This window comes from Aethalodelphis obliquidens, unplaced genomic scaffold (assembly GCF_003676395.1).
Source record: "Aethalodelphis obliquidens isolate GAN/ISIS:26980383/991018 unplaced genomic scaffold, ASM367639v1 scaffold15, whole genome shotgun sequence".
In the NCBI taxonomy this organism is placed as follows: Eukaryota; Metazoa; Chordata; class Mammalia; order Artiodactyla; family Delphinidae; genus Aethalodelphis; species Aethalodelphis obliquidens.
Genome location: NW_020837959.1, coordinates 9,715,052 through 9,727,058, shown reverse-complemented (window position 1 = coordinate 9,727,058; position 12,007 = coordinate 9,715,052). Strand labels below are relative to the sequence as shown.

The following is a 12,007-nucleotide window of genomic DNA, read 5'->3' as shown; positions in this document are numbered from 1 at the left end:
ATTATATATAACGTATATAATATATATACTATATAATATGTAATATATTATATAGTCCTATGTTATATTATAGATATATATCATCCATATTATATATTATATTTGTTAATATTATATATCAATATATATTTATTATATATTATTATATTATATAATTATATATAATATATACAATATTATATATAAAATATATGACATATATATTATATATTGATATATTATTATGTTTCTATATTATATATTTAATATATATTATATATATTATATATATAATTATATATAATAATATATATATAAAATATATTATAAATTATATTTATATTTTATATTATTATAAGCCTCACTAATTTTTAAAGCTATGTGAGTCCAGATACATACTTTAAAGTATTAGAAAAATACTGCAGTGATATTTCATTAGTTTCATGAAGCAACCCTGGGACTCAGTGTACCGCTTCCTCTCTTATTTATCTTATTTCTTTTATTTATTTATTTTGTTTTTGTTTTTGCAGTACGTGGGCCTCTCACTGTTGTGGCCTCTCCCATTGCGGAACATAGGCTCCGGATGTGCAGGCTCAGCGGCCATGGCTCACGGGCCCAGCCGCTCCATGGCATGTGGGATCTTCCCGGACCGGGGCACGAACCCGTGTCCCCTGCATCGGCAGGCAGACTCTCAACCACTGCGCCACCAGGGAAGCCCTATTTCTTTTATTTTTGCATCCTATTGTAATTCAGTGCTTTGCCTTGCATTACTTAAAATTATTTTAAGTAATTCTAGCAGAACTACTTTTAGTTTCATGCCATATTATACTGCTTTAAAACCTTATACTATATATACTTATATAGAACATGGATGGACCACGAAGGCGCATTATGCAAGTAAATAAGTCAGACACAGAAAGACGAATACTGTATAATCTCACTTGTGTAATCTAAAAAAACAAAACAAAACAAAAGCAAAACCCCTCCGACTAAACTCATAGAAAAAGAGATCAGATTTGTGTTTATCAGAGGTGGGGGGAGGAGAGGAAGTGGAGAAAGGTGGTCAAAGGTACAAACTTCCAGTTATAAGACAAATAAATACTAGGGATGTAATGTACAACGTAGGGACTATAGTTAACACTGCTGTGTGATACACAGGAAAGCTGTTAAGAGAACAGTAAGAGTTCTCATCATGAGGAGAATTTCTTTTCTTTCAGCTGGATCTATATGAGGTGATGGATGTTAACTAAACCTATTGTGATAATCATTTTACAATATATGTAAATTGAACCATCATGCTGTTTGCCTTAAATTTATACAGTGATGTATGGCAACTATTTCTCAATAAAACTGGGGAAAAGCCCCTTATACTGACAAATATAGCATTTTTTATGATATTTTTCTGATATGCTTACCAAACACGTGGCACCCAAAATCCAGGTTTTTTCTCTCCAGGTCTTAATTTTAAATTTAAGTTCTTGGACACACTTACATTAATTCTGAATATTCCATTACAGTCTTCCTAAAACAGGAAAAAAAATAAAAGGAGGAGGAAAAGAACCTGGTCAGAAAATGAAGTCAGAAAAGATAAACGATAAGAAACATTTTTTACATAGAATGACAGAGGTCTTTTATATAACAGCAGACATGTGCATAGCTACTCAGCAAATAGTAAAAAAGACTTCAGAGATAAGCAGGTGAAAGTTGATGTTGAAAATGTTAGTGAGTGGGCAAAGGATATGAACTGACATGCCTCCAAGGGAGAGATACAAATAGCCAATGAGCACGTGAAAAGGTGCTCAGAATCATTAGTCATCAGGGAAATGCAAGTCAAAACCACAATGGGATACCATTTCCCATTCACTAAGAAGGCTTTAATCAAGAAGTCAAATAGCAAACTCTGACGAGGATGTGCACAAATCTTAATCCTCATACTAGAATCCTCATACACTGCTGGTGGGAATGGAAAATGGCGCAGCCACTTTGGAAAATAGGGTGGCAGGTCCTTAAATAATTAAAGAGTTACCACAGGACACAGCAATTCTTCTCCTAGGTATCTACCCAAGAGAAATGAAACATATATTCACATGGAAATTTGTACATGAATGTTTATATCATTATTATTATAAATAGCATTATTTACAATAGCTCAAAGGTGGAAACAATTCAAATGCCCATCAATCAACAAATACACAAACAAAATGTGGTCTATCCATACTGTGGAATATTATTCAGCCATAAAAATAATGAAGTACTGACACATGCTACAACATGGATGAACCTTGAAGATATTATGCTAAGTGAAAAAGCCAGCCATCCAACACCACCTATTATACGATTCCATCTGGAGACATGGCACCAACAACTCGAGCTTCATGGCCTTTAAATGTGAGCTGTGCCAAATGCTGGGGTATCTAGTTTCCCCTTTTCCTTGGGTTTGTCTCTTCTTTTATAAAGGTAAACTGAAGTATCCCCTTCATCCACATGACACACTTGGCTTTGGCCTCTTATGTTAGGACTAGAAAAGAATTCGTCCAAATACAAAGACACGGGCCACTTCTCACTATGCCAATTTGTTTTGCAATTATTCTGCTTGTTCCTGATGCTCTTTTGATGGCTAAGTTTTCTTAGACTTTCCTTACGAGCTTCCCACACAGACCTCATTGTTCTGTGGAAAAGAATAAATGCCTCATGGTATCTGTCTGTCTGTCCGTCCACCGTGTGCCCTCCGTCCCCTATACAAGTCATTACGCTTTAGCTTGGGCTGGGTATGAGCAGATAGTGCAAAATCTCAAGGCTCTTAGGCCATTATTACTTCCCCGAGTCATCCACTACTCCTACGGGGCTTCATCTTGAAATGTTGTTATTATCTCTCTGGCCTCTGTTCAGGGTGGACCTAAAATAACCCTTCTTTCCTTACATAAGCCTGTGGACTAATGCATCAGCTCATTATTACTGCCTTCATTTAGCTCATTTGGTACACCATGACCTTTATACCATGTTCCCTGCATGTCTTGTCAGGTTTATCAAAATTCCTGGAACCTCTGGGAAGGGGAGTTAAAGGAAGCAGCGACCTGAGCGATACCTTGTGAAATAGCGTAAGGTCTGCCCATCCTAAGTTTGTCTCTTCTGCTCTGCCTCTTCCTGAAAAATCTCATTATTAACATGACTGATAATGTATTTTGACTGGACAAAGATGTTACCTGTAGTTTCTAAAAATTCGAGAGCTACTAAGCTTTATAATTAGAAGCCTCAAAATGTAGAAATGTCATAGTAGTATAAAATTTATATTAGACAGCCATGTTTGCTGGAAATATGGGAATAAGTGTTTTAGTTCCGCTCTGGTAGCCCTTTTGGAAACATGCATTTTAATGAGACTTAAGCATTATTTTACCTGGGTGGAAGAGGAAATACTCTTGCTAGTTTATACATCAGCAGAACTGGGTTCACTCCATTAACCTACTTGTAACATCGGGCAGGATTCTAAGAGAATGGGACAGTGGGCGATGCAGCAGAGATTGGCTAATTATTAAACAAACCCCGCCCCCTTTTCTACAAAATACACCACGAAACTACACATCACGGTCTCACATCAGTCTGGTGAGGCCACGCTCTTGCCAGTGGAATGTGGGATGAAGACAGATGTGTTGCTTCTAGGCTCTGCCTGTAGTCCTCTGAGAGAGAGATGGTTTTCTGTTCCTAACTGCCAGCTAAACAGAGAAGACTCTGAAGACAGCAAAGGCTAGGGACACAGGACAGAGGAGGCATGAGCCACTGGGTGGTCATTTGGAGGAGAGCTGCCTGAATTATTCAACATGCAATAAAAATATTCATTTCATTACATTCAGCTACTGACATATTGGGGCTGTTCCAGAAGCTAGCCTCCTCTTATAACACCGGCCAAAGAAAGAGAAAGAAAAGAGTAGAGGGACTTCCCTGGCGGTCCAGTGGTTAGGACTTGGCACTTTCACTTCCGGGGCCTGGGTTCAATCCCCGGTCTGGGGACTAAGATCCCACAAGCCATGCAGTGCGGCCAAAAAAAAAAAAAAAAAAGTAGAATCTAAAGTATTCAAGCTTGGTTCAAGCTTGAATCTTAGTTGTCTTCATGGGGGAGATTCTGGGCAGCTAAGAGCTAATGCAAGGCCCTGACTTCCTAACAGGAATGTGGAGTGGATAAGTCATACGAAGGGGTGTGGAAGTCAAACTCTGCCCTTTGTATTTTGGGGGAGCTGTTTGCTGATATGAGTCTCAGGTCACAGCAGAGGCAGGATTACGTTAGGGAAGACCTAAAGGGAAAATTTGCACATGGAATCTTGGGTGACTATATGGAAGATGTCAACAGTGGCTTGACCTTGGAATAGGAGGGAGGAACAGGACTGTCTGAGATGTGTTTTAATCTTATAAACCTTTACCAGCCAGAAGAGACACACTGCCTGCTTTAAGCAGAGGGAGTCCATGGGAAGAGTATTCTTAGAGTTCTGTTCTCAAAGCAGCCTCAGCACATGGCTACCCAGGGATGGTAAATGTTCTTGATTTTCATCCCAAAAGACAGAAAGAATATCTTACCCTTCTAATAATGTTGGGATCATTGCACTTGGCCAGTTTTCCAGCAAAGAGCTGAACTCCAAAGCTTGCAAAAACAAGCATTAATGTCAGCAAAAGAATGGAGACCTGAAAGAAATGGGTGAGACAGCAAACCTCTTGGTAAAAAATTATAAACAGTAGGTTTGGTTTGAGCAGTGATTATGAACAGGACTTTTAAGATAACATCGTATGAAATTCACAGTCTTTGGATGCTACTACCTTTTAACTTCTCCCCCGCAGGTCATTCAATTAGTCTAGCTGGAATGTTAAAAGAAGGAAATTAACAACAGGTTTTGAATTTTTTTTTTTTTTTTTGCGGTACGCGGGCCTCTCACTGTTGTGGCCTCTCCTGTTGCGGAGCACAGGCTCCGGACGCGCAGGCAGCCGCTCCACGACATGTGGGATCCTCCCGGACCGGGGCACGAACCCGTGTCCCCTGCATCGGCAGGCAGACTCTCAACCACTGCGCCACCAGGGAAGCCCAGGCTAAGGTGTTTTTGACATGACTTGGACTTTTCTGATTTTGAAATCAACACTTTGCTTTATTTTATTTAATGGAACAAAAGAAAAATGTTGAAATAATTCTCTTTCCCAAATTTTCTCAAAATGGATTCATGTGTCTGTTAGCAGAGCCTACGTAAGGGGGATAGTGGCTTTGCTTTCTTGCAAGCATGAGGGCTCAGGGCGTATCAAAGTGCCACACACAGAGGGTGTGAGATCAGAGTCTTGAGAAGCAAATCTGGTAATTGCCTTGTACTCCCTCTGCTGGATGACTGTTTTGGTCTCAGCAGAGAAAAGTGGCCAAAATACTGAACAAACGATTGATCTCTACTGGTTGAATAATCTAAACATATCCCTTAAAGATACTAAAATTACATAGAAACATCCTCTGAAGCAAGGCTCAAATAAATCATCTTCTGAATTCTGTCAGGGCTCAAAGATGCATACACATTCATTGTCAGGTGCTATTCTGTTTTCCCTCAATTCCAGCTGTGGGAAAAGCCACAGTATTATGGCTTCAGTGCAAAAAAAATATGGAATTTTATAAATTTATTTATTTTTGGCTGCATTGGGTCTTTGCTGCTGTGCATGGGCTTTCTCTAGTTGCGGCGAGCGGGGGCTACTCTTCATTGTGGTGTGCAGGCTTCTCATTGCGGTGGCTTCTCTTGTTGCGGAGCATGGGCTCTAGGCACGTGGGCTTCATTAGTTGTGGCACACGGGCTCAGTAGTTGTGGCTTGCGGGCTCTAGAGCGCAGGCTCAGTAGTTGTGGCACATGGGCTTAGTTGCTCCATGGCATGTGGGATCTTCCTGGACCAGGGCTCGAACCCGTGTCCCCTGTGTTGGCAGGCGGATTCTTAACCACTGTGCCACCCGGGAAGTCCCCAAAATATGGAATTTTAAACAGAGCTTTAACAAAGTATTAGCAGGATACTAACACAACATTGTAAATCAACTATACTTCAATAAAATAAAAATTTTAAAAAGTATTAGCAGCTATATGCCTATAGTAACATAACAGCCTGCCTTTAAAACACCTTAGAATCAACTGCAACTATAGCTGTCTTTTCACTATAGGTGTGTTTCTAGACAGCAAGATATAAAACTAGCTTAGTAAGTTAATTCATGTTTTCCATGCACAAGCAGAACTCATTAAGAATCCTGTGATCACTCCTTTGTTATGAGGCAAAGATTCTTCTTTAACAGACTGTGAGCAAAGAGCCTCTTACTCATTGTTTTATCTGCAGCCCTGCTCTTAGAAGACCCTAAATCAATATTTGCCCAACTAAAAAGTATATTTTCTCCTCAATCATATTTCTAAATGTTCATTACTGTATATTGAGGTAGGGTATACCTGTATGTTATAGTTTTGAAGAGTTGGTTTATGTTAACACTCCAAAGATCAAAGCCAAATTTTGTTCTATATGAATTTGGGAACATAGAAAATGAGATTACAAGCCTAAATGGGTTAATTCCTAATATTGTTTGTGAATTCGATGGTGTTGAAACTTCTTAATTTCCAGATGGGGCAACTAAAACCCAGAGTATAAATTAGGGTCAAGAGTTAGGAATGGAAGTGTCAGAAAATTCTCTCTCTTTGGATTCTCCTTCCACTGTACTTTCCAGAAGGCTTCCCTTTAATTTACTAAAAATATTTGTTGAATTAAATATACCAATAAGCCAGAAGCATCCATGGGTGAAGTCTTTGAATCTGTGTTGTGTTTTGCTAGTACCTTTACAATCTTCTGGCAATAAACAAAATGGTACACTTAACCTTGACAAGCGAGACTCACTTTATCCCCTCATTTGCTACATTAAGAGCTGTACTCCGTGAACCAGGAGTAAAGGGTGACTGTAACGTACCAGAAAAATTTCCTTGAAGCCGCTGAAAAGTTCCCGAACGACTTTCCTCATCTGAGGCACCAGCTTGAATATCCGCAGAGGTCGCAGGCAGCGGAGAACAAGTAAGAGCTGAGCTCCCGACTCCGCAGGCACGTTTTGAGGCATCCAACAAAGAAATATCAAGCTCACCTAGAGGGAAAAAATAATCTCTAGAATTTATGCAATTTATCCTCTACTATCTACATTTTCTGTGAGCCAGCTGGCCACAAGTTTCCTTTAGCAGAGACTCCACGTGTTACGTGGGGCAAGCATTCGCTGGGTGTACATGCAACTCATCTCTATGGACTTGATCCAGACCTGTGAGCAGCCCCAAAGGAAGTCATCAGGTGTTTGCAGGGGGTGTGAAATGGGGGTACCCACACCGTGGGTGTGGGTACTCCAGTGCCTCCTGCCCCTTCTTTTAACATATATACTGGAGGCGCCGCAGAAGTCAGCAGGATTGAGATCAAGGATACTAAACCTCACACTGGACTATGAATACTCGCTATTTTGTTAATGATCTAAACATGCTACATGTTAATGGTCACAATTCTCCTTGTTGTGTTGGAAAAGACACTGATTTTATGCCTTCTTGGACATATAGAAAGAAATTTCTTTGAGTCCCTTCCTATGGTTTCCCCGTTTAGTTTAAATAGATAGTTGAATGGTTGCCTTCTCTGGCCTGGTATTTTGTGTGTTGGAATTGGCATACTCTCTAGTTTGCTTTCAGTGATAAGCGGCTCATTGATCACTTATATAGTTTTTTTGTTTTGTTTTGTTTGTTTTTAGTATAGGTGCCACAAGAATTGTGGTGTGCAAACTAGATTTGCTACCTTAGACCTCATTAATGTATGTCTTATGCATACAGGCATGTGGTTGATGTATTTGAACCATATCCATGAATATTTTTAATGCTTTTTATTTAGATTTTACATGTATGCCCTTTACTTGCCTATACTAAACTACTGCTCTACTTAGGAACTCAGTTAATGGCACCTAAACCTCTGTGACTCACGTATCTCACTCTTGTACCAAGAAATGCAGGAGATTTTACAAAACCATTATATTTTATATTCAGGAAAATAACCGAAGACTTACAAGATATATAAATATGTCCATGACTCCACCGAAGTCCCTGATGACAGCAGTTGGAGTGAAAAATAAGCCATCTGCCATAATCTTCAGATTAAGCTCAATGCTCATGAATATCACAAACACATACTCGGCGATCTGAAATGGGCAGAAGGCAGGTTGGTCACAATGAATGCAAAAATTGCAGGTCAGCGTTTCTCCGCTTAGCTGTGAGTTGAGATTCGGCAGAGTACCTGCAAAGTGGGTGCGTGCATGACTCTCCGGAAGGGGGATTCGAACATCATGGAAATGCAGGAGCAAATGGTTACGATAATCATGACCCAGTCCAGGTAAGTCACCAATCCCAGCAAATCACTGCCAAAGACCAGACAAAACTGAGAAACGCAAACACTCTAGGAAAGGTTGCTGAAAGTCAGAGACGATGCATCTGTGATTCTATAAACGTGACTGGCATTGTTTAAATGAATCGCCAATCGTCTATTTCACAGCACAATATAACAAGAAAATAAAGGGAATTTTTATATTTTTATGCGGCATAAAATAGTACATGGAAAATTCAAATGTGCATGGAAACAGAGTTTGTAATGCTTACTAAAGTTGATGGTACTTTGTATTTTTCACAGCTCCTGTGACAGGATCTGTTTTAGATCTGTAAGAGAGAACAAACATATAAACTCTGTGACACAGTATGCGTGTTATAACTCGGCAGCATAGTACGTATAAACATCTCATCTACCTAAAATTTCTCTCACATTCTCTACAAAATGTCTGTTATGATATATGTTAACTGTAGGTGACTTTGGAAGGCAGAGAACATTAGATCGAAGAAAAATCAGAAGAGTTTGCAATTGATGCTTAGGAAAGCAAAGTTTACATTTTTCAAAATGCCTGATTTTAGAATTCATGACGCCATTCAACAATTTCTGACAAAGATATTACAAAATTAAATTTTGACTTCCATTTAAAAACATTCAAAGTCTTTGCCTTAGCAGTTTGGCGCTTTTCCTCATAATTATTTAATTAAATATCCATAAATTAAATAGAATTCTTTGCTCTGTATTTAATTGTGATCGTGTGGAGTAATTTATATAGAATTTCTTGGGGTGGGGATTTATAACTTTTACTTTCAGGAAGCCCATGACCAGTCTTCAAGAATTAACAATTAGATGTAAACATGGAGACAGCCAATGGGATAATTTCAGATGAAAAACCCAATCTGGGAACTGATCAAATCAACTCTACACTGCCAGCTTCTTCCTATTGATGTTTTGTGAAAACTCAGGGTTTTAAATCATTATCACTCAGGTGCTTTAAACTGCGAAGGTCTTTCTAGAATAGCAGAAAGAACAGTAGACTGGCAGTCAGAGAGGGCCCTAGCTGCCATCCTTGAGCAAAGCCCTTACCCTCGGCTGACCTAAATGCCCTCCTCTGTTGGAGAAGAGGGAACACAAATGACCCCAAATGGCTCCTGAGGTCTCCTCCAGCCCTGAGGGGTTAGGAGAATGTATTAGTTTCCTAGGGCTGCTGTAACAAAGGACTGCAAGCTGAGGGGCTTAAATAACAGAAACTTATTTTCTCCCAGTTCTGGAGGTGGACGTCTGAGTTGAAGGTGGCAGTAGGGTTGGCACCTCCCGAGGCTGTGGGAAGGATCTGCTCCAGGCCTCTCTCCTTGGTTTGTAGACGGCCATCTTCACGTTGTCCCTCCTTATAGCAGTCTGTGTCCAAGTTTCCTCATCTTACAAGGACACCAGTCATATAGGATTAGGGTGCACCTGAATGACCTCATTTTAATTTAATTACCTCTTTAAAGTCCTTATCTCCAAGTAAGGTCACATTCTAAGGGGCTGGGATTAGGGCTTCAACATCTGAATTTCTCTGGACGAGGGGGGCACAATTCAGCCCATAACATACAGTAATGCTCATACATGTGCTACTAATGATGGTATCAGGGAAGGTACAACTACCGAATGGAACGTTTTCACACTTTCTCCAGACTAGTAACGTCTTCTGGGTATTTACTCAGAGTTGTGCATGACAAGAATCCCACCTCCTCCACTGGCTGCCTGCTAAACGTGGCTTGGCTTGTCCCAAATGCAGCATCCCCTGGGCTGGTCACCCTGACACCCTCTCGCACATTTCTTCCACGTGGGGAGGGACAGGGACACTGGCCAGTGGGTTTTCTTCTCATAAGAGTTGGTAATAGAAGCACTAGTTGACTTGATTTCTAGAATTATGGTATTTTGACCACAAAGAAACAGCGAGTCTAAAAGAAGATGTGGGCAGTGACCTCAGCTCTGTCATTCCATCTCCCCTTGGTTAACTGTCTCCAAAATAAAATATGGAGTTAACAACTCTGCTATCAACATCTTGGGCGCCTGTGGAACTGAACAAATAAGAATGGCTGTGAAGTACTTCATAAACGTGTGTTTTCTATAAATGTTACCTACTTGCAACCTTTGTTTGTTTCCCCCCTGGTCGGCGGCTCAGCCATGAGAAGCAGCATGGTCATTTAGCCCACGGTTTATTGGTGACCCCATCAGGACGACACGATCCTTCTTCCTCGTATGACAACTCCCCCTGCTGTTTGCACGACTCAGGGCCAAACCCCTGGCTGCAGTGGAGTCACTTACGCGTTGAATCGAGCTCGGACCACCACTCGGCAGAAGTTTCTGAACCTGTGCTCCCGACCCACGATGAACAGGGGCTTATCGAAGTACGGGTGGTTCTCCCTCAGCTCCTCTTCCTGCACTTTCCTGGACCAGGAAAATCGTGCGAGAGTTAGGCTAAGGGCACGTCTGCCTTCCCCAGATGAGAGCCTCAAAACACCGCCCTGCCCGTACCTTTTCATTTCTGCTTGCTCCTTTTTCTCCTGGATCATCTTTATTTCACTGTCTTCTCTTTGTGCATTTCTATATCTCACTGTATTGGAATGCTAGAAGTAAAATGAAAGGGGACACATCAACGTGGGAGATTTTTCTGACAGTCCTCCTCCAAGATGACCATTAAAAAAAAAGGAAATAAATACTTTCTAAATATTTGAATGGCCACAGTCATCTTAGCAAGGATATTTTTTTTTCCTCAAAAGTGTATTTTTTTTTCCAGTGAAAACATTTATTGAGAACCTATTATGTGCTATGCACTGTTGTAGTGCTGGGGATACGGCAAAAGGGGAAAAAGTGACAAAATCCCTGCTCTTGTGTGGCTAATGTTCTCATCAGGGGAGACAGATTAAAAATGAAACCAAAATAAATAAGAAGGTTAGAAGAGGCTTAGTGCTCTGGTTAAAAACAGAGGGGGATAGAGCAGCGGTCCTCAAACTTCTTGGCACCAGGGACCGGTTTTGTGGAAGACAATTTTTCCACAGACCCAGGGGATGCTTCAGGCAGTAATGCAAGCGATGGGGAGAGATGGGGAACCATGGGGAGCGGCAGATGAAGCTTTGCTCGCTAGCCCGCCGCTCACCTCTTGCTGTGCGACAGGCTGAGGACGGGTGTTGCGGACCTCTGGGACACAGGACAGAGAGCACGAAGTCATAGCAGGTCTCATTAAGGAGCTGTTCTTTGAGCAAAGACTAGGAGGATGCAGGTCACTGGACATTTGGAGAAATGTGTGCTTCTGGGGAGGGGTGGGTCTGTGTGTTCACAGGTTGAACACCCAGGACGCAGGGTGGGTGGAGGACAGGACAGAGAATAGGAAGAGCTGAGGCCAGCAGGAGAGCGGAAGGTGGATCATTAGGATCTTGACTCTGGTTTTTACTCCATAGAACAGGAGTCCCCAACCCCCAGGCCACAGAACTGGTACCGGTCCAGGGCCTGTTAGGAACCAGGCTGCACAGCAGGAGGTGAGCGACGGGCAAGCGAGCGAAGCTTCATCTGCCGCTCCCCATGGCTCCCCATCCCTCCCCTTGGCTCCCCATCCCTCCCCTTGGCTCCCCATCCCTCCCCATGGCTCCCCATCCCTCCCCATGGCTCC

General features: G+C 41.4%; 1 protein-coding gene across 1 annotated transcript in view; it reads right to left on the bottom strand.

Annotated features, from left to right (window-relative positions):
• Window positions 1-12,007, bottom strand: part of NALCN (sodium leak channel, non-selective) — a 282,164-nt gene that overhangs the window by 39,553 nt on the left and 230,604 nt on the right. The window contains exons 20-27 of the mRNA XM_027115885.1: window positions 10,876-10,967; window positions 10,666-10,788; window positions 8,628-8,684; window positions 8,269-8,389; window positions 8,042-8,173; window positions 6,926-7,093; window positions 4,546-4,650; window positions 1,395-1,501 (exon numbers count right to left, since the gene is read on the bottom strand). Coding sequence (XP_026971686.1) covers window positions 1,395-1,501; window positions 4,546-4,650; window positions 6,926-7,093; window positions 8,042-8,173; window positions 8,269-8,389; window positions 8,628-8,684; window positions 10,666-10,788; window positions 10,876-10,967 — 905 coding nt within the window. The remainder of the gene's footprint in view (window positions 1-1,394; window positions 1,502-4,545; window positions 4,651-6,925; window positions 7,094-8,041; window positions 8,174-8,268; window positions 8,390-8,627; window positions 8,685-10,665; window positions 10,789-10,875; window positions 10,968-12,007) is intronic.